General features: G+C 43.2%; 1 protein-coding gene across 1 annotated transcript in view; it reads right to left on the bottom strand.

The window, feature by feature from the left end:
* Positions 1-15,104, bottom strand: part of LOC146829304 (transmembrane 9 superfamily member 2-like) — a 669,393-nt gene extending 654,289 nt beyond the window's left edge. Inside the window, exon 1 of the mRNA XM_085607971.1 lies at positions 14,835-15,104. Within this exon, the coding sequence (XP_085464097.1) occupies positions 14,835-14,966 (132 nt within the window). The 5' untranslated portion in view covers positions 14,967-15,104. The remainder of the gene's footprint in view (positions 1-14,834) is intronic.
* Between the last annotated feature and the right edge of the window lie 7,419 nt (positions 15,105-22,523).

The following is a 22,523-nucleotide window of genomic DNA, read 5'->3' as shown; positions in this document are numbered from 1 at the left end:
GCCTGTGTGGTCATGGATATTTCTCTCAGGTTGCGGCCTTTTATGCAATATGCTAACCACTGCAGCTGGCCTGCATAGCAATAAGCTCTCAAGTCAGGGACTCCCATACCTCCTTGCTTTGTGGGCAATTGTAACTAATTAGGCCCTAGACGCTTACGTCCCGAGCCCCAAATTAATTCAATTAGCAGGGTGTCCAGTAGTTCAAATGTAGGCAGCAGTTTCAGAATGGGCAGATTAACAAAATAATATAACAGTCTCTGTAACATCACCATTTTCGCTTTGGCTATCCGCCCAGACACCGGTAGCGGTAAGGAAGTCCAGAACTTTATCTGCTTCCGGAGTGATGTTATAGAGCGGGTTAAATTACCATCTAGAATATCCTCCCAATTTCTGTATATTTGAATGCCTAAATATTTAAAGGTGACTGGCGCGGTCTGAAACATCTATTGGCCGAATTGAATTGGTGCAGTTCTAGCTACGTCATTAAAAAAGAAGGCATATGATTTATTCTCATGGAGCGTAAGTCCGGAAAGTTTTTGGAACGTTGAAAAAAGCTCTGAGGGTCATAGACCTAGTCTAGATTGTTAAATAAAATAATATCATCTGCATAGGCTGAAACCACATGCACTTCCTCGTTGATACGAATCCCCTTGTCTGGCCATTGTACGTAGCTTTTGCAAGAGAGGTTCTAGTGCTAAAATAAACAACAGGGCGAGAGCGGGCAGCCCTGTCTAGTACCCCTCTCTACCTGATATTGGCTCGAAATGTGGGGTCCCGTGCAGGCCCTTGCCGTTGGATTTGTATATAACAATCTGTTATGAAGTTAATAAAACAAACTCCAAGGCTGGTAAGTCCACGTATCTTTATTCCTGATCATCCACTCTCCATCTCACAGGGATGGTACACCAACATTCCAAGGTGAGCTCCTTGGGAGGGACTAACAACTGGGGACTGGCAGGGGGGGGGGGGCGGAGCGAACCATTGCATAAGTGATATGTGACATTATGAAAACTGTCTGTAAACTTACAGTAATAATTAATTACAACACATCTCCCTGTGTAGGGAAAGAAAGCCTGAAATCTTTACAAGTTGTATAGAGCTGCGTACCCATCTATGATCAGGTTGCGTTCACCACTCTATCCTTACTCCATGTCTGCCCATTTTCTAGACGCACTACATTCTTTCCTGCCTTTTCTACCCTTGTGGAATCCCCGTACTTACTCGCACCTGGTGTCACATGTGTTGGTTTCTTGACCCTCACCAGCGTACCTTGCTCGAATTCCACATCCTTAACCCCATGTTTAACATCATACCAGGCTTAGTACCTCTGTTGATGACCCTCAACTTTCCTTCTGCTCTGGTCTACATCATGACATACACTTTTCCCACTTCCCAACCACCTGGGATACATCTCTTAGGAACACAAAGTGAGATACTCCTGTAACCATGTTGGGAGCGGTGTGGTATGCCCACAACCACTCTCTTAACGAGTCTTCCACATTGAAGCCATTGGTGATTGCTAGTTGGATGTGTTCCTTCACCATTCTATTCACCCTCTCAACTAAGCCGTTGGCTTTCGGACAATAGAGTGCAGTCTTCTCATGCTTTATATTAAGCTCCTCCAAAAACTCCTTCATAGTCTCAGAGACGAACTGCACCCCATTGTCTGTGACCAAGGTGCTTGGGATACCCTCATATACAAAGATGTTCTTCAAAAACGTGATGAGGTTATTGGTCGTTGTAGATGCCGTGAACTTGAAATTGACCCAATGGGAGGTGTAATCCACCAGTACAAACATGAAACGCTTCTGTGGGCCTAACCGGTCCATGGGCCCAATGATATCCATGGCTAACTTTGTCCATGGGGTCATAGGAACACTGACAGGGGCCAGTGGAGCTCTGTAAGGGATCTTACTTTTGTCACTCCTGGCACTGCTGATACACTCCTTAACTTTTACCTCGATCATGGAATCCATCTTAGGAAACCAATAACAGCTCCTATCCTTGTTCTTAGTGAGGCTTCTGCCCAAATGCCCCTCATGGGCTAAGTCAATTATTTTGCTCCTCATATCCCTTGGCGGAATTATTTTATCCCCGCGGTGTATGCAACCCTCGAGGAGGAACAATTCCATTCTCACTTCCCAAAAGTCTTTGATACGGTCAGGAACTTCCGATATTTTCTCTGGCCATCCTTTGGTGATGAATTTCTTTAAAGTTTCCATGGCTGTATCCTCCTTCATTCCTTTTTCCCCACTCACCATTGGTAATTGATGTGAGATGGTTTGGAAATATGGGAACATCTAGCACCTCTTCATTCGGCCTGCCTTCTAAGGGTGCCCTCGATAGGTAGTCCGCTATAACATTTTCCGGACCTGGCACATATTCCACCTTAAAACAGTAATTTTCTAACCCTAGGACCCATTTACTTATGCGTGGAGATACGCTCTGAGCCTGTTTGGGAGAAAACATGAAAGTGAGAGGCTTGTGGTCTGTGTGTATTACAAACCTCGTGCCCCACAGAAAAATTTAAAGTGGTGCACCGCCCAAAAACAGGCCAATGCTTCCCTCTCAATAACTGAGTAATTGCGCTCAGATGAATTCAACGTGCGGGATGCAAACGCGATGACCGTTTCTTCTCCATCCCCTTTCTGCGACAGCATGGCCCCCAATCCTTTATTGGATGCATCTGTCGTTAGAATGGTTTTCTTTTTGGGGTCAAAAGTGCAAAGAGACGGGGACTCGACAATTTGCTGTTTTATCCTTTCAAACATCTCCTCATGTTTACCTTCCCACACAAATTCTGCATTTTTCTTGAGGAGCTCACGTAAACCCTCACACAAATCAGAAAAATTCCTCACAAACTTTGACATGTACTCCACTAAACCCAGGAACGATTTCAGTTCATCTTTGTTAGCTGGGTGTGAAGCATCCTCAACTGCTTGAATCAGGCTGTATTTAGGTCTAAAACCTTCTTTGGATATAGTGTGGCCTAGATAGTCGACTGAAGTGACCTTAATCTTGCACTTGTCCAATCGCACTGTTAATCCAGCTTCTGAGAGTTTATAACACACCCTGTTGAGCGTCTTATCATGTTCCTCCTCAGTAGCCCCATACATCAGTATGTCATCCTGGAAACAGAGTGTGTTTCTAACCCCCTGCAGTACTTGTTGCATTATTTTCTGAAAAATAGACGCCGCCGAAGCGAGGCCAAACGGCATCCTCTTGAACATATATGCACCAAACGGGGAACTGAACGCAGTTAGAGGTCTTGAATCAGGGTGCAGTTAGACTTGGTGATAAGCCATGGACAAATCAATAACCGAAAAGTAACTGGCCTTCCCCATAGTACTCAACATTTCATTAATATTGGGAAGAGGAAACCTTTCCACCCATATGTTGTCATTAAGTGAGCGGAGATCCACACACAGGCGGATGCCTTGCCCGTTGCCTTTAGATGCTAGAACCAAAAGGTGCGAGCCATTCTGTGGCCTCCACAGGTTGGATGACCCCCATCTCACTTAGTTTGTCCAGCTCATCTTTGAGCAGGTCTCTAAGGCGGAAGGGGACAGGACGTGTCTTATGCACCACAGGTTTAGCCCCTTGTCTGACCTTAATCTTGTGCTGGAAGTCCCGTAGCTTGCCTAGCCTATCCGTGAACAATTTTGGGAAAGCCTCTTGTAGGTGACCATTGCTGACCGGATCCTTGACTAGCAGTACTTGGTTCTTATTATTAGGATCCAGGATGATCCCCAGTTCCTTCTGATGCCGCCACCCTAGCAAGTTGGCCCCACACTCTACCACGTACACTTTGCCCACCGTGGACCTTCCCTTAAAATTTATGTGGCTGCTCGTCATGCCCACCAAAGGAATGGGCTCTTTTGTGTAACCTTCCGGAGATATATCCGGCGTACATAACTTCATTTTACATCCTTTTAAAGACCCCTCAAAATCCTTGACATTTATCAATGTAAATGGAGAGCATGAATCTGCAAACACTTCTAGTGGTATGTTATCAAATAACACAATACATTTGGGATAGTTAATCTCTGTCACTGTATCACTGTCATTCACTTGAAACACAAATCTAGCCTGTGGCTCTTCTTGAGTGCTAACCACACTGACTGTGTTACTTATGCCCTCTCTACATACCCGTGCCAAATGCCCTCTCCTGTTACATTTCTTACATAGAACACCACGTGCAATACATACAGGATTGTTTGCCAAATGGTTGCTGCTACCGCATCTAAAACATTTCAAAGCATGGCCCTCCATATTATGTTTCACAGTAGCATTATCTTTACTACCCCGCTTTTCCAGGATCTTATGTACACTATTTTCACAGGCCTCAGGTTGTACCACTGAAACTATCTCTTCCTTGACCTTCATTTCCTTTACACATTTAGCAGTGTGTTCGATAGATTGCGCAATTGAGATAGCCTCCCTTAACATTGGATTCTTAGCTAGCAGTTTCTCTTGCACCCTGCTATTGTTCGTACATCTGACCAGTTGATCACGAATAAGCGAATCATTTAGATCCCCAAACTCACACAGCTGGGTAAGGCCTCTTAAGGCTGCAATATAGTTGTTGGACTCATTTTTCTCTTGTACTCTGGTGAAAAATGTATGTCGTTCAAGAACTACATTAACCTTGTCCCCAAAGTGTGTTTCCAATTTTATTTGAGTGATATCGTAAATATCATATTCATCCTCACCCTCCACCTCTGGTTCCGGTAGTGTTTCGTACACCTTGCGTCCATGTACCCCCAAATTATGCAATAGGATGTGTTGTTTCCTGAGGGCAGAGAATCTCCCCCCCCCCCCATTGCAATTAGGTAGGATTCGAATAGCTTTGCCCAATCCTTCCAATGTATCTCCGGATCCCCACAATCATTGAGGAATGAGGGTGGCTGGCTAATTCCTGGGGTGCCCATTTGAAAGTGTACTGCTACCACTTTTAATGACACCAAAGAAATGCCCTCCACAGAAATAAAGCACGGCGGAAAACTAACGTTTTACCCTGCACACCTCTTTTAATGTTGGCAGGTTACTAGTGCCAGGCTGAATTGAACCCAGATGCTCCTTCCACTTAATTACAACACAATCTTAACCACTTTACGTATTCCGGCGGAATCCTAAATCGAGTCAGCGCAGTCATCATAAATTCCCATTGTAGCGAATCAAACGCTTGCCGCAAATCCAGAGATGCAGCCTCGCGCATCAGCATCCATAGGCGCCTGCGACATTACCATGTGGAGCCTCCGGATGTTGAGCGCCATGCTCCTGTGTGGTACAAAGCCACACTGATCAGCGTGTATTAAACTGGGTAAATATTGCAATAATCTAGTTGCTAATATCTTACTTAAAATCTTATAATCCGTATTAAGGAGCAATAGGGGTCTATAGCTCACCTTGTCTCTGCTGTCCCTACCCAGTTTCAACAATGAGATCACCGTCGCCTGCACAGTAGTGTGAGGGAGGAATCCATCTTCTAGTGCCTTCTGATACAGCTCTAACAGTTGGGGAATCAATAATTCAGAGTATATCGCATAAAATTCAGCGGGCAGTCCGTCATTGCCTGGCGATTTATTACGGGGGAGGACATTTATCGCTGCTTTAATCTTCATATGCGTGATTGGACTTTTTAAGTCTGCTGCTTGGTCATCGCTTAGTGTGGGGATCTGCAATCCCTCAAACAATGCTTCATAGTCCCTTTCCTCTACCCTGTCCGGGGCCGCATATAGTTGTTTGTAATACTGCCAGAAAGCGGTATTAATTTCCAGCTGAGTGCGCTTCACTACCCCTTCAGGGGTAACTATCTCAAGAACGGGAGGCATAGGGGGTTTATCCTTAATAATCTTAGCAAGCAGGTAGTGATACTCTTCACATGAAGCTAGTCTCCAGCCAGGAGTACCCACAGTACATAGAGGTGTGAGCTTTCTGCACCAGACTATCAACAGCCACACTAAACCGTGATCAAGAAAGAGAAAAGGCAGGTCTCACCTAAAGGACTATTCTCACCTAGAAAAATTGAGACTGCAGTCCAACCCTTCACCTCTGCCATCGACTAAATGGCAGTGATACAGGAAGACTTATCAGCAGATCCTCACAGAACAAGCATTTGCAATGCAATAGGTCTCGTTTTGCAAGAGTTTTAGCAATTGGCATTGTAAATGATAATGCCTTCTATTCATGTGTTAGTTTTTAAAGGAGAGTGGAAGCAGGCAGAGCTGTGGAGAGAAGGGCGAGAGGAGAGCGGAAGCAGGCAAAGCTGTGGAGATGGGTGAAAGGAGAGTGGAAGCAGGCAGAGCTGTGGAGAGGGGCGAGAGGATAGCAGAAGCAGGGAGAGCTGTGGAGAGGGGCGAGAGGAGAGCAGAAGCAGGGAGAGCTGTGGAGAGATGGGTGAGAGTAGAGTGGAAGGAGGAAGAGCTGTAGAGATGCGTGTGAGAGTAGAGTGGAAGGAGGAAGAGCTGTGGAGAGAGGAACAAAGGAGGAGATGCCGAGCAGGAACACCTGTAGAGTGGAACCATAGCTGCAAGTGAGAGCTGAGAAGACGGAGAAGAGTGGGATGATAAAAGGTCAGGGAGAGCAGGAAGAGCTGTGGACAGAAGGACTATCATCAGAACCACTGAAATTGTGCAATTCTGTGGTTTTGGTGTTTCCCATATAATTATGGATGTGCCGCATTTGCACCAAAATCCATCATAATCAGCAGATTTTAATAAAAAAATAGTTTCTAGCTCATGTGGATGGATAGTTGCTAAAAACGCAGTGACCGGTGTTGCGCAGCGGAAGGCCGTTCGCAAAGCCTGACCACCAGCATTCTATTGCTTAGTGCTGTATTTGGGTGCCATACTGACAATAATGAGGTGAAACATGTGTAAAACTGACAAACCAATAAATAAATACATTTTAAAAAATACATAAATAAATAAACAAAAAGTCTTCTAGGCTGAGACCAGGGCTTGGTAGACCAGGTCCCATGGGTTGGTAGGAGGCCCTGAGACCCAACCACTATTGAAGAAACAAACAAACAAACAAACAAACAAACAAACAGGTGAGTAGGTGAGAGGTGGGTGGCTGGCTGGCTGACAAAGACATTAAGCGACAGACAGATGGAAGCGCGCACAAAGAGTGGACTTCTGAGGAAGAGAGAGGCGAAGCAAACAGATGGACAGAAAGGCTGGGTTGAGGCAAGAGTCCGAAATGGAGGAGGCTGACGTTGAAACGTAATTAGAGTGGATCAGACGATGGCCGACTCGATTAGTCCGATATTATGATTGGCAGCTTCTGTCACGCGCTGGCTTTCAAGGATGAACAAATGCCGGGGACAGCGAGGAAGGCGCAGGGGAGACACCCTGGGAGGAAAGCTAGGGAAACAAAGGGGGTGCAGCACATTTGCCAACCAGAGGGGCTCCGTGCAAAATCTGTCCGCAGAGGCAGTGACAGATTGCCTTGCTGTTGAGCACGGGGCCCTTCTGTCACCTAATACACACAAAACCTGGACTCCATAAAAGAGGACGGGACGAGGGGATGGGAGGGACATAGTACGCACCGGCAGGGCGACTGGCGATCAGTAATAGGGATATGGGAGGCTAATGCAGGCTGACAGCGATGGTGGGACTTTAAGGCGCACAGGAACACACACATGCGCACCAGTATAGGTTCTGACCAGGACCAGCCAAGAGACATACACAGACAAACATACAGGAAGTAAACTCACAGAAATACATTCTGCTACGCTGTAGGCAGACCTGCAGATGTAAAGACAGATCTAGACATACACAAAAACACATCCACTCAAACAAACGCATGGACACCAGTATATGTCAATGTATGTGCATCATCATCAGACGCAACAAAAATATTAGTAATAACTTCACAATCTGAGGAGGCTGAGGCCACACAAGAATCACTTCTTGCGCATGTAGTGTATCTGGTACTCCAGTGGGCTGCTGCATATGAATGAAAGACGTTTTTCCGCCGTGAGCAAAAGAGACGGTTTAGAGATGCTGTGCACATCTCCTGGCCGGGCAGGTAGGGTAGGGTACAAACATGCCTCCCTTCCAATTAAAAGCGCGCATTTTTGACGCGCGCCAATCAGAAGCATGGGTGGAGCTTCCACCCCGCTTCCAAAGCAAAACCGACGAGAATAGTCTCGCAAGCGAGCAGCACATGCGCTGCGTCGCCAGGCGAGACCTAAAAAGGGCCTAATCAGATTTGTAAAGGAGCCCAGTCTCCTCTTTCCCTACTTCAGTGTCTAGGGCTCTTCTATCCCGGACAGCAGAACTGTCAGCAATACATTTTCAATGTAGAAGAAAACAACCTCACGTCCATCTTTTGCACAGGAACAGGCCAGGTGCTCTCAATATGGAACCTATAGACCTCCATTACTTTTGATCACTAAAACAAAATACATGTCCCGCATAACATACAATTGGAATATTAGCGTCTGGATTAGTACATAGAAATAGAACTTTACACGGGTGGGCCAGTGGGTCTCCACTTCAGTGGCACAGCTAAAAAGGTCTGGTCACAGCTACTGAATCTCAAAACACTGTACGCTGCCAGTGCTGCTCTACATGCTAAACCCATGAACGAGAAGATAGAACACTGTCAAACAAATAAGGCCACAGTGAATGTGCCCTTCCAGGTCACATGACAGATCCAGGACCTTACTCATGTCAAGGAGCAGGCCTAGTCTTTTGGACACAACATAGACGAGTGTGTGGATGGGGTCAAAATCAAAAACCAGGATTCCAGATACTTGCAGTTGGACACTGAGGGGAGGGACACATAACTGTACATCATGCAGGGGATATTCCTGTCCCACAAAGTGCCTAATGGAATTGTAAAGCTGAAGTTGCATTGCAGCCAACAGATGCCCTCACAAGAAGCTACAATGAAGCTGGAAGGCTGATGTTGCACTTTACAGCCAAAACGTCTCCTAACCGACGAGTTAAATGGAGCTGGAAAAAAAGCTTTGCTAATGCAATTCTTGTTATAGTTCAAAGCAAAGCAGAATTTACCACTTGGTGTGCGAGTCTACACAAAGCAGTGTTGTAGCAGGGGCAGGCTGTGAGGTGTTATTGTTGGAAGAGTTGCAAAAGTCATTTGTTTCTCCAGAGAAGACACTTTAGTTTCGGATTTCTTCAAAATAGCCTATGTAAGTACTTGACACCTAAATATGTCCAAGTAATAATAATGGGTATTTACGTTTAGACAATGTGATGTGCTTACAGTTCAAAGCATAGCAACTATACTGCACCTCTTAAATTCACCTAGATTCCACTCTATAATAGATAAGAGATTTACATTGTACAACTGACAGGTTGTGTCTTCTGCAAAAGGGAAATGGCCCATAAAAGGAGAAAACGATTGCCTTCTCTGAGAATTGGAAAATGACAAATGGTCCAAAATAAAACCAACAATCCTAAAGTTAATTCAGAATATTTGTAATTAGGAGAGTAGTTTGTTATATATTTAAGCATTTCTCAAGCAGATATTATGAATAAATGTGTGCCTTCCCGTCCAGTGAATCCCAGTTATTTTATTGTGGGCGTAATCCTTTCGCTTTGACTGTGAACCTTCTTAAACCAAAAACTAAAAAATATAACATCCTCATCAGATGCCAATATGAATTCACAGTTCCTGAAATGCGAATATAAAGTCTAAGTTCCTGAAACATACTTCATCAAACTTAGTAGTGATGGTTTCTCACCCATTTTAGCTAAAGAGGTGAGATCTTTGGGAATATGTAGGGAGTCCTATATACCTATGACGTGTCACGCTCAACAAGTAACTTCCAAAGACAAGCGAATTGTTCGCCGTCAGATAAACTCAAACCCTTTCATCAATCCAAAGTTTTTAGACAGGTTGTACAATCACTGCTTAAATCATAAATTAACAATGGAAACATTGTTGTAGCAGGCACTGCTGTCCCCCGACTAAAACCCATCAAATTAGTCATCCACTTTGCTGCCAGACTTGTGTCTGGCATCAAAAAATAGGATTGCATACCACAGTGTTCAAGGACCTTCTCACCTTAGTAGCCAGAATAACGGTGATATGCGAAGAGTAGCTGGAATTTGAATTTTCGGGTCCCAAATCAAAGTAACTTTTCAGTATTTTTGAAGGTGAATCAGAAGAGGTCCTAGATTAAGTCTGATGCAAGGTACAACGAACACACATGAAGCCATACGCCTCGGTCTCTTTAACCAAAGGCATGCTAGGGCTTTATTTACTGAAAGTATCAGAACAGCTCTGCCTTTGTGCCCTTTCCTCTGGAAGGAAAACCATTCCCAATATGGTTTTGAATAGTGCCCCAATGAAGTTTCTATCCCGTTTATGTCCAGATTACATTTCTTGTAGTTTATTAGCAACCAGTGTTGCTCTAGAAAAGTCCTCATCGCTCTCTGACTCACCAGCATTTTCTTTCTAGAAGCCTGAAGTAGCCAATCTTCTAGACATGGGTAGCTATTCCTGTCATGAAGTATGAAGACTTGCTACAAGCAGCCAATCTTCTAGGTATGGATAGCTATTCCAGTCATTAAGATGAAGACGTGCTACTAAAGATGCCATCATATTGGTGAACACTCTGGGTGCGGATCATATTCCAAAAGGCAGAACCTGAGACTGAATGATTCATCAATACTGCAAATCTCGGGTATTTCTAAGGTGGCCTCCATATGAATATATACAATAAGCATCTATCAAGTTTACCATTTTTAGGAAGGCATTTTACAGTATTAGAGGGATGATTTTCTGGAGCGTTTCCATTTTGAATGTAACTTTCTTGATTCAGACGTTCAACCTGCATACATTGAAGATCATACTGTACTCTTGTGAAGGTTTTGGTAAAAGAAAGACTGAGTAGACATGTTCCCCTTTAGTGTTTTGGTACTAGTGAGATTCCCTGTTTCAGAATTAACTTGCTGTTGGCAGACCCGATTACTTCCTTTTTGGTTCTGTTCCCATGGGAAGACGTAATTATGGTCTCACAGTCTGGGGGGGGGGGGGAGAAGGGGGGGAGAGAAAGTCTATCCGATAACCTTCCTTTACCACTTGCATCATCCAGGAATCAAAGTAGATCTTTCCTGTGCCTCACGGTAACAAAATATCCTCCCTCTGACTGGCCACTATTAGCCATTTTTTTATTGGCATAAGTGCAGTGTCTTGGATGAAGATGAACTCCTATTCGGTCTTATTTCTATGTTTTTTTTCCTTTGTGTTTCCTTGAAAAGGACTGTTGTTGCTAAATTGATCTTGATGGTTGATGGAATGATTAGAATGAGAGAAAGATGAGGCACCATATGAAGACTGACAAACTGAGAAAGAGTGCTTCTTTTCCTGCAAAAAACGTATGCAGTTCCTCTTCAAGTTCTGTGCCAAAAGGTTTAACAACTCCAGGGGGCATTCTTAAGACAGCCGTTTTCTTAGCAGAATCAGTATGTCATTGTTTTAAGTACATAGTCCTCTTTCCTTGCTTCTACAGTTGCCCCCTCAGCTAGGGCAGCAGCACTGACTACATCAAATAAAATGTCTGAAATATTCTATCTGCTTCTTAAAGGATTCCAGTAGACCAGAACAATGCACACACAGCTGAATAGCTGTATAAAGGACTTTATAATCAGATGTTAGAGACTGATATACATGAGCCATAAACCCCAGAATGAATCCCACGGCAAGGTTCCAAATAAGATTCTTAAGTGCTGAATCAATCTATTTGATTTGGTCCCTACGAATAATCTCCTCGGTAATAGATGTGCATCCCACAAAAACTGCCTTCAAGGAAATCCACTGCTACTGAGTACAGCAATGTTTTCCCATTTGTTCTAGAGGGTATAATTTAGTCATAAACCTAGGAATGGATATTTTATCCGGGCCAGTCCATTATGTGAACACTACATTAGATACAGAATCATGGATGATATGGCTTATGAAGGCGCTTTCTGAAATTGCCTTAGTACGGGATCTGCTGAAGCACTGGTAATATCTTCCACAAGAAACCCCATGTTGATTTTTCACAAAATTTCTGGTAACTGTTCTTTACCAATATATTTCCCTTTCTGGTCATCACCACTTCCTCGCACTGGACCCTGAGGAAGTAAAGGCATGCCCAAGATGTGATTTAGTGCCTTCACAGTGTTCAACACAAATTCTCTCAATAGATTTTTCAAGAGAAGAATCCAACTTTGCACGCCTGTCTCCTTTAGAGTGAGTAAGCGATAAGTGACATTAAGAGGAAGAAGCGAAATCTTTAGTTACGTTTATTATCTTAAACAACGCTTTATGTTCGGGTCCAAAAGCAATTGAATGTGGCTTTGCAAACCAATACTTACCATAGCACACTGTATTTCAAAGAAAAAGATGCACACTATCTGAAAATGAAAGTCCACATATGTGCAGTACTCTTTACCAACCATGCAAGTGCCTACAAGACACTCCCCCAATAGAGAGCTAGCCCTGCTCAAAATTAGCAGCGGCCTGCAAAAAACAAGAGGCTTGGCGTCCTGCTTCTCATAAGGCACCCACACTGGTCCCACGACGACTGCACTTCTTCTGGGCTGGTCCTCCCAAAAGGAATCACCTTCCATTCACCGTCACAAAATGTCGAAAGAGTGCTGCACTACCTCTGTCACACTTGTTCCCTTCAAAGAATGACCATGGAGAGTGAATAGAATAACCCAAGCAAGGCACAGATCACATTCCACCCTCCCTGTCTCCGTCATGAGGCAGGAAAAAGATAAAGGAAATTACAAGGGGAAAGCTAGCCTTACTACCCCCAGGAATGGGTGGGACCGAGCTCACATCCTGTTGGATGAATCTAGGAATAATGGATCACACACAGAATTGGAAGGGGTGTGTAGGGGGAAGGGCTTTCTCAATGGGGATAAACATTTTCCCTGTGGAGATTTTTTTGTAAAAAGTGCTTTTGCACAAGGGAATCCTAGAGCAGAGAGGCAATAAGATCCTACAAAGAAATTCACCTAACCTCATTTAGGTTATGCTTGGAAACCTGCACCTAACAGGTTTTGAAGCATACTCGAGCTTATGTTTGACAATTAGAAAAAGTAGCGAAAACAAGTTAAGACAGATCTCTGCACATATTTGTCCTACTTATTTGTGAAATGGTAACATAGGGTTGAAAGTAGAGCTTTAAGTGAGGTTCTCTGAAGGGAGCGTGTATGTAATTGAAGGCATGGTTTGAACACGACCTAGCCTTCTGTAAGTTCCGTAGTATGACATCGTATCGGTATTCTGGTTCCTTTCTGAGCTTTCTGGTATTGCATCGAGATATACAACACAACAACTAACAAACACTTAAAACCAACTAGTAGTTTGGCTTTGTCAATGGTTGTTCGCTATTTAAGATAAATGAGTAACAAGGATTTTTTGTAAATAATATTTAAAATGTTTCAATTCTTAAATTGAGACTGTGAATTAAAAACATTAATGAGGCCTGTGGAAGGGGCAGTGGTCACTCCATTTTAATCTTGTAAGCTCTTTTTCTCTCCACATCCCGTCCATTTGCATATTTTACACCTCAGCTCTTTCCTCTTCAGCACCACCTTTTCAATCTCCCCCTATGCACATTCTTGCACCTCCTTCGCTACTCTATTCCCCCAAACACACTGACTCACTTGTAAGCACAGCATTTTCCTTTACTTTCGCCTTGTGAATGTTTGACAATGGTGCACCTCCTTCACACACATTTGCACAGATCGCAATTGCAACTAGAATACTTAACCATTGCTCTGTATGTCATGGCAAGGCCTGGATGACAATGTATTCAGAACACCTTTGACACGCTCACAGGCACTATGAGAAACTTGCTCTGCCTTCAGCCTCAACTTCAGACCACTCAATCGAGGGCCCTTATACACACACATGAAGGCAACTCAGTTCAAAGTATGCACTAAATAAGTAATATGGTACACGAAAAAAAACACTCAGCATTCTGGAAATGTGTGAGATAGAACGTACGAACGGCCAGAGCGTAGAACATGGAATACTGTGTGGGAGTTCTAAGGGTGGCGATTGGGAGGGAAGTTGCTGGCGAGTGTTATATGCCACACGCTGCCGCCGCTCCTGACGAGGAACTTATAACTAATACATATATTACAATCTTCTTAAAGTGTGATGACCCTCTGCTTCCTAAAATATATTTAGGCTTGAATTCTCAGAGAATGGAAATCATGTGAAATATAAACCGGAACTAAATCAGTGACACGAATTACATTAACGTTTTTACGTTCATTGTTGAGAAATCGATCAGTGTTTTACTTTTAACATGAGATTTAAGGACATTAATTTAGGGCCAGAGAGCGTCCCTTTTTCAATGTCTGTTTCTAAATACGACAGTTTGTGAGACCCGGCCCATTCAAAGCCCTGATTGCAAGATCATTTCACGTCACCAAGGCTTGATTTTGCCAGGTCAAAACATTCCTAGCTAGATGACTGTGCTCGGATATGTCAAGTTGATTTAATTGAACTGAACAAGTTCTACAATTCCCACATTGGGGCGATCTTTTGCAAGAAAACCATTAACTGGAAAAGGGCGTTATTGAATCGTCTGCTAACTATTCTCGCTCCTACTCTACCAAGGAACATGTAATCAGGAGCTATACCCAAGGAATATTTGATCAGCCGGGGCAGATTTGCATTAAGGTGCTGCTGACGACTTTCACCCACAGAAAACTTAGTAAGTAGATTCATAGGAAAAGAGTTCGGCAACACAATGCTTTACCTTCATGTAATATCCGGTTAGGAGATGTAATTAGTTAGGAGTCTGTTAATTTATCTTACCACCACAAGCCGGCCAGCCCGCTCCTTACCTGACAGCTAGTCCCCTTTTCCGGGTTGCAAAAGTTAACCGGCGCAAGCCCCGGCAGATAGAAGCAGATACCGGGATGGCCCGCCAGTAGAAGCAGGAGGGATGAAAGGCAAAGGCAGTTGTTGGTTGCCATGTTCCCCGCAAGTCTCACTCACTAAGTCGATGTTTCTTCCGAGGAGGCTCTGCTGACGCTGGAGCCTGCGGTCGAGTCGCTTCCGGGTTTAGTTAGCAACAACTATCGCGCACGCGTACTAACATCGAGCGAGCTTCTCAGGTGTCCCTAGGTAACGTCAAGAAACTAAAGTCGATAATCCTGCGACAGACCGGTTTTAGGAGCGGAAGTAGATGAAGTATGTTTGAGAGTGTCGTGACAGAGAAGACAGCTGCCAAGCACAGAGAGCAGGCGTAAGCTGTTCTGTCAACGGAACGTAGTTTTTAGGCGAGGCCACTTTGCTGACACCATTCAACAATTTGAGCAGGTACATTCCCTGTTGTAATGCTGGCCTCTCGTGCGTACACAGCCCCAGCAGCCATCACCGAAATAAATGCTCACACACGGGTTCATTAGTGAGTTTAAAAACCACGAGGCAAATCCCCCGGGTTACTTTATTCACTCCGGTCGTGACGTCACCGCAGCAACCATCACACCGCACTGACGGGGTCCATTTTTTTGTGCAGATTTATATAGCACGAACTCGACAGGAAGGTATTGGAGCGCATTACATGAGCCCCAGTTACCTTACACAAGGACACATTCATTTTTCTGGTAGGCATGGAGAGATTAGGAGATTTGCCCAGAATCACAGGATGTGGAGTCGACCCTGAGGCTCGAACCAGCCCCAAAGTGGGCAGTCTAGCTGTTGTAAATGCATTCCACTGTACTCGTAACTGTATTCTTACCTCGAGAATGTTCACTTGTGTTCGAGTTCCACTCATGGATTGTAGCAACGCCAGTTAGCGGTTGGTCAGCTGGCGATGAGTTGCTCTGTTTGCTTCTCTGCATATTAAATAGATATTCATGCCAACTATCTGCTTCAAGCATCCTACTTTCAACAATTTGGCGACGATTTAAGCAGCAGCTGACCGGCATTATGAACGGATCGGAAGAAGCAATCCTGTAAGTCTGTCAATCAACGCTCCCGTCGAGGCAGCAGAGTAAACTCTTCGCAGACAGAAAACGAGCTGATGTCCGTCTCCCTCTCGTATGTGGTAGAGGAGTAAAGATTTGAAGACAAATCAACCAGAAGGTCTCCGCTTCAACCGTGAGTCTGTCGTAGCTACGCGCGTAATTAAGTCACCTAGCAACGTATTGCTAACCAGCGCGCATTGCATTACCTTCCACCTCTGTTGCTTAGCAACGTGCCTCGCGCTACGATCCTGCGTTTCAGGCCTCACTCTCAGACACACGCAGCGCTTACATTCTCATCTTGGCATTATACGAGCGAATGGGATACCGACGTGAGGAGAAGCCAGTTAACACGCAGCGCTTAGTCAGACTCTAAAATACATGCGCATGCAATGTTAACACGACACAGAAAACTATTAACCTCTTCGACGCCGATGACGGAACGGTTCCGTCATGCACGTCGGTTGGGCTGTGCTTATGACGGAACCGTTCCGTCATGGCCCCGCCCGCGCTCAGATCTTTCAGCACCGCGCGGGAATCCGCGCAGCGCTGAAGAGGTTAATGGGCAATTACCCCTCAAACATCATTAATACTTGCGCATGTGTTATGATCCAACTAAATTTTTTAAAAAAAGAGAAGAGGACTGTCTCTTCAATAAAGGATATCATAAGTGTGCCACTGCCAACTCATACGGTGACACACACATCTTATAAGCAACCTGGTGAACCAAGGAGAATTTATACTCACACAACTTCTCATTTCACACATAATCATTATCTAGGGGTATAAAACAATTTCCTAGCACAAACGACCATATGTCACAACAAGTAAATGTAACTCTTCCACCACCTTTCTTACCTGAACCTGGCAATCCTCCAATACCGTGGGAAGACTGGTTCATCATCTTCGATAACTATCTTGAAGCTTTGGATGGCCAAGAGTTCTCAGGCAAACGCAAGAAAGCAATTTTACTTAGTACTTTAGGGAAAGAAGGTCAGCGTTTATTCAGATTATTACCCCAAGCTTTACAAGCTAATGGTCAACCTGTCCCTGATGAATACAAAGAAGCTATTTGCAGACTAGAAGTACGTTTTTCGAGAGAAGAAAATCTAGTTATGAACAGATATAAATTTTACACTCATCGTCAAAAGAGCGATGAATCAATCGATGATTTTGTTGCTCATCTTAGAGAGCTATCAGTTAAATGCAAATTTGGAGCTATGAACGACGAACTTATCAGAGATCAACTAATAGTCCAATGCAATAATAATAAGATTCATGAGAGATTGTGGGCAGCGAAAAAAACCCTCTTTGACTGTAGCTATTGATCTAGCTAAAGTAATTGAAGAATCTGAGAGTTGCATGAAAGTTATCGAGACACAGAAGAAGAACAATAGCCAACAAGATGTTCCTGAAGTCTCTGAGAAATGTCCAGAAGGCGCAACATGATCAATCCGGCGAGGAATCGGTTGCTGTTGTCAAGAACAAAGTAAAACCACCTGTTAAAAAAACTCAAAGCCAAAACAAATTTTGTTCACGCTGCGGCAGCAACAGTCATACATCGGATGCGAGATTCTGCTTTGCCTCAAACAAAGAATGCCTCAAATGTGGTCGTCTGGGACATTTTTCAAAAATGTGCAGAACAAAAAATCGGCTAAAATCGGAGTTGTTCACGATGACGATGAACTAGTGAGAGACAAAATGCTAGTTGTTGACGATATCGACATCATTCAAGATGATGACAAGAGACAGAACAGACCTAAAGCTATTTTCACCATTGATGGCCTAGAAGTATCCCTCATGGTAGACACAGGGTCAAGATATACTATCATTCCCAAATCCTTCATGAATGGACACTGGAGTACAAAGTTGTTATCAAAAAGTGATATTTCGCCCAGGGGTTTTCAGGGCGAAACTATTGATATCTTAGGTTATTTTGAGTCAGATATCGTGTTTAAAAATAGGTCTATCTTTGGGAAAATCTATATCTCTGTTGATGGTCCTCCAATATTAGGGTGGGTTCACCAATATGATTTACACATCATCATAAACCCGAGAGCTACAAATCAAGTTATGGTCATTGAAGATCATTCTCTAGATGATATTCTATGTGAGTGTGATACTGTGTTTAGAGACGATTTAGGAGAGTTGCAAGGGTATGCACATTTTATTAAACTAAAAGAAAACAGTGTACCCATACAACACAAGGTAAGAAGAATTCCTCTCTCAATTCGAATCAATGTCAAAAAATTTCTAAACGAAATGTTACAGAATGGAGTCATAGAGCCGGTTGAAGCTTCTCCATGGGTATCTCCGGTTGTAATCACAAAGAAATCGGACGTAAATTTGAGATTCTGTTTTGACCTAAAGTCGCTCAACAAATGTGTGGTTGCAGACACTTTCCCTTTACCAAACATTGGGGAACTAGTATCTACACCTCAAGGTGCAAAGTTTTTCTCAAAACTTGACTTAAAAAGTGCCTACCACCAAATCAGACTTCACAAGAATTCGAAACATCTCACTGCATTTATAACCACTGAGGGCATTTTTCAATTCACACGTCTTCCCTTCGGCTTAATTTCTGCCGCTAGTGTGTTTCAGCGCATGGTCACAGAAATTTTTAAAGGTATACACAAAGTTGTATTCTTTCAGGATGATATCCTGGTGTTTGGTGACTCCATAGCTGAACACAACCTTGTACTCAAGGATGTGCTACTCAGAATCATGAACGCTGGACTTACTTTACGTAAGGAAAAGTGTTCCTTTCTTGTACAGCATATAGAGTACCTAGGCTATGAAATATCTGCTTTGGGCGTCAAGCCTAAGAAAAATCTCTTGGAAGCTATTCGTTCTGCCCAAACCCTACTGACAAAGACCAGCTCAGATCTTTCATGGGTTTAATCGAATATTATTCGAAATTTGTAAAACATTTCTCAGATAAAACCGTACAACTAAGACTCTTGCTTAAAAAAGGAACACAATTTGTGTGGGACAATGAGAAAGAATTTTGCTTTACACAAATTAAAAAGGAAATCTGTGAAGCTAACATTCTAGCTCCGTTTGACACCAAACGCACCTCCACCGTCATGGTTGATGCTAGTGCAACTGGATTAGGTGCTGTTCTCCTTCAAAGACATACTGAGGGTGAACGAGCAATATCGTTTGCTTCTCGCACCCTCACACAATCAGAACAGAATTATTCTGTTATCGAGAAAGAAGCACTAGCCGCTGCTTGGGGCGTCCAATATTTTAGAACTTATCTATGGGGTACTAAATTCTTTCTCAAAACTGATCACAAACCCCTAATTTGCATATTGTCTCCGGGAGGTGCTGGTAAAGGCTCTCCCAGATTGGCAAGACTAGCTTCCAGACTTCAAGAGTACCAATATGAAATCTCCCATGTTCATGGCTGGCGAAATGTTCAAGCGAACTGCTTATCTAGGTTATCCATTGATCATAAAGACACAGATGCTTGTGCCCTTAATTTAGATTCTGACAATGAAGCTTTTGCTTGGGTATATGATGTTTTATCCATTTGTGAAGGAAGTTTTACACATGATGATTGGTCCAAGGCCATGTGTTACAATAAGTTTTCCGCCTTGTCAAAAATGGTTCAAGACGGGAAAGTTGTGTACACATTTCTGCTCGCCCTTATCTTCAAGTTCTTGAAGAATTATCTTTGTATGATACCAGTATTCTCATGCGTGGTGATAGAATAATTCCTCCTTCAGACTTAAGGCCTAGATTACTCAACATCGCTCATGAGGGCCATCTGGGAGAGACCCTGACCCAGCGCAGGCTCAAAGCAAATGTTTGGTGGCCAGGGTTAGATTCACGGGTGTCTTCATGGGTAGAAAAGTGTTCACTATGTAAAGAAGGAGATAAGAGACTTAAAGTTGCTGTTGGTTCTTCCATGGGTCATTTGACCAATCCCAATACTCCTTGGCACAGCATTTGCCTCGACTTTATTGGGCCCATGGAAGAATTACCTTTAAGTCAACGTTTTGCGATTGTTACTATTGATGTCTTCTCGAAATGGCTCACTGTTGCTTTTGTAAAAGACATTAAATTAAAAAAAAAACTTTTTCAGGATGAAGGTTATCCTAATATTTTAATTACTGTCAATGGTACACAATTAGTCTCTCATGAGATGTGTTCTTTTCTCTCCAAATCTGGCATTCACATCATCGCACATCACTATACAATCCACAAAGTAATGGTCTTTGTGAGAGAGTCAATAGGCTGGTCAAGGGCACTGTCCAACTGGCTTGTTCGAGTGGTGCTTTTGACCAAGATATTGTACAAGATATGGTTAATGCTTATCGTACCACTGTCCATGGGTCCGATGAAAAGTCACTTTTTGAACTTATGCGGGGTAGACTACCTGGTACTAAACTTACCCCTTCTTGGATCAAAAATCTAATGTCCAATAATGGTGGTAGAGCCCCTACTTCTCCTTCTTCTACCTCTACTCCGCATATCTCAGAGGGAGATTTTGTTAAAGTCAAACCTGGTCGGATCTCTAAAGGTTTGTCCAAATTCAAGGGACCTTTCTGTGTTAGCGAAGTTTTTCCCTATTACGTTGTTTTAACCAATGGTGAAAAATGGAATCTGAGGAGAGTGGCTCTTTATACCCAAAAAAATTCCATATATAATCAAGATCTTTCACAGGAATCTTCACACTCTCAATGTAACAATACTAATAGTGGTTACATGTTGTCCACTACGTCAGACAGCACTTCATCTTCCTCTTCAACCAGCAGAAGCTGTTCCGGGGGAGGTGATGCCTCTGATTACAACAATGTGTTTCCTTCTTCTACAGAGAGTATTTCTGTACCTCACCATGATCGAGTTGTTAGGAATCGTAGACCTCCAGTTTATCTTAATGATTACTGTTGTGAATAACTTTTTCAAATGTTATTATCAAGGAACCTTAATAGTTTTGGATTTGTGTATAATTTATTGCAAATGCTATTATTGTCAAGAACTTAATTAATTCTTATGGCTCTTAGTTTGATTTTTGTTTTCTTAGTTGATTCTTCATGTTTTTCTCCCAAAGGAAGAAGATATGTTGTAAATGCATTCCACTGTACTCGTAACTGCATTCTTACCTCGAGAATGTTCACTTGTGTTCGAGTTCCACTCTTGGATTGTAACAACGCCAGTTAGCGGTTGGTCAGCTGGTGATGAGTTGCTCTGTTTGCTTCTCTGCATATTAAATAGATATTCATGCCAAATATCTGCTTCAAGCATCCTACTTTCAACACTAGCCTTGAGACCACATTCTCTCCACAAGTAATAATCTCCTCTGCATACTGAAGAAAAGACACGAAGGTAGGTTCGCCAACCTCTTTAGTTCCGTAAAGTATCCTTCAACCCCCAACAGTAATTGCCGCTAAACCCACACTCCACGTTCCAAGAAGGAAACCCCCAAGAGATCCCACCCACAACACATTCTAGATCCCAACACACCCCTTTTCCCAGTGCTTTAAATGGTGAAAAATAAGTGCAGGTACTCATTAAAATGAGCTAGAGGTGTAGTGAGTGGGCGGGGCTAAGGACAAGACATGATGCTACTTAACGACTTCTATAATAGTTGCAGCACATACCAAAACACATTTTAAATGTGTTTATATAAACAAAGCAGGTTAACGCATTACACAAAATGAAAGAGAAATGCGATAATATGTTAACATTTCCTTTTTTTGCAATAGTTGCACCTTCTTAATGCCATACTGTTAATTGCTGTTGTTTGGCACATTACTATATATTTTTGAGCACTTGAGTAGGAAGAAACTGAAAGTACCCCCACTTCGAACCAAAGCTCTTATGGCACCAAGCAAATGAAGCAAATCATCATGACCCTCCCCAGAAGATATCTTTTGTCTCTTCCATCGATCTATCCATTCATCCTTTCAGCCTACCATTTTCCTGCTGATGTCCACCATTTACCCTTTACATTCTGTCGTCTATTCAGTTTTTCATCCATCATTCAGTTTTTCACCATTTCGTCTGTCCACCCTTCATATACAAACCTATCCATCCATCCATCTTTGAACCTATCCATTCATCCTTTCACTCATCCATCTCTTTATCCACCCTTTCACTCATCCATCAATCATTTAGCTAATCCATCCATCAACCCTTTCACTCCTTTATACCATCCACCCTTTCATTCCATCCACCCTTTCACTCAATCCCACATTTCACTCATCCATCATCCACCCTTTCATCCATCCTCCCTCCCTTTCATTCATCCATCCAATCTTTTACTTATCCACCCATCATCCGCCCTTTTATCCAATCATCCACCCTGTTTCACCCATTCATCCATTACTCATCCATCCATCTATACACCAACCCTTGCTCACTCATCCATCCACTCACTCACCCACCAACCCTCCCTACTATGTTATTTATGAACCTTTGTCATCGAGCAGACGTACACACAAAGTGCCACCCATTTCCTTTAAAATACGTCCTGAGAGTCTCTTGATTCTCTCTCGCTTTTTTCTTACAAAAAACAGGCATACAAATGCAGGCAAACACACAAACATAAGCAGA

This window comes from Triturus cristatus, chromosome 5_2 (assembly GCF_964204655.1).
Source record: "Triturus cristatus chromosome 5_2, aTriCri1.1, whole genome shotgun sequence".
In the NCBI taxonomy this organism is placed as follows: domain Eukaryota; kingdom Metazoa; phylum Chordata; class Amphibia; order Caudata; family Salamandridae; genus Triturus; species Triturus cristatus.
This window is presented reverse-complemented; position numbering and strand designations above follow the sequence as displayed.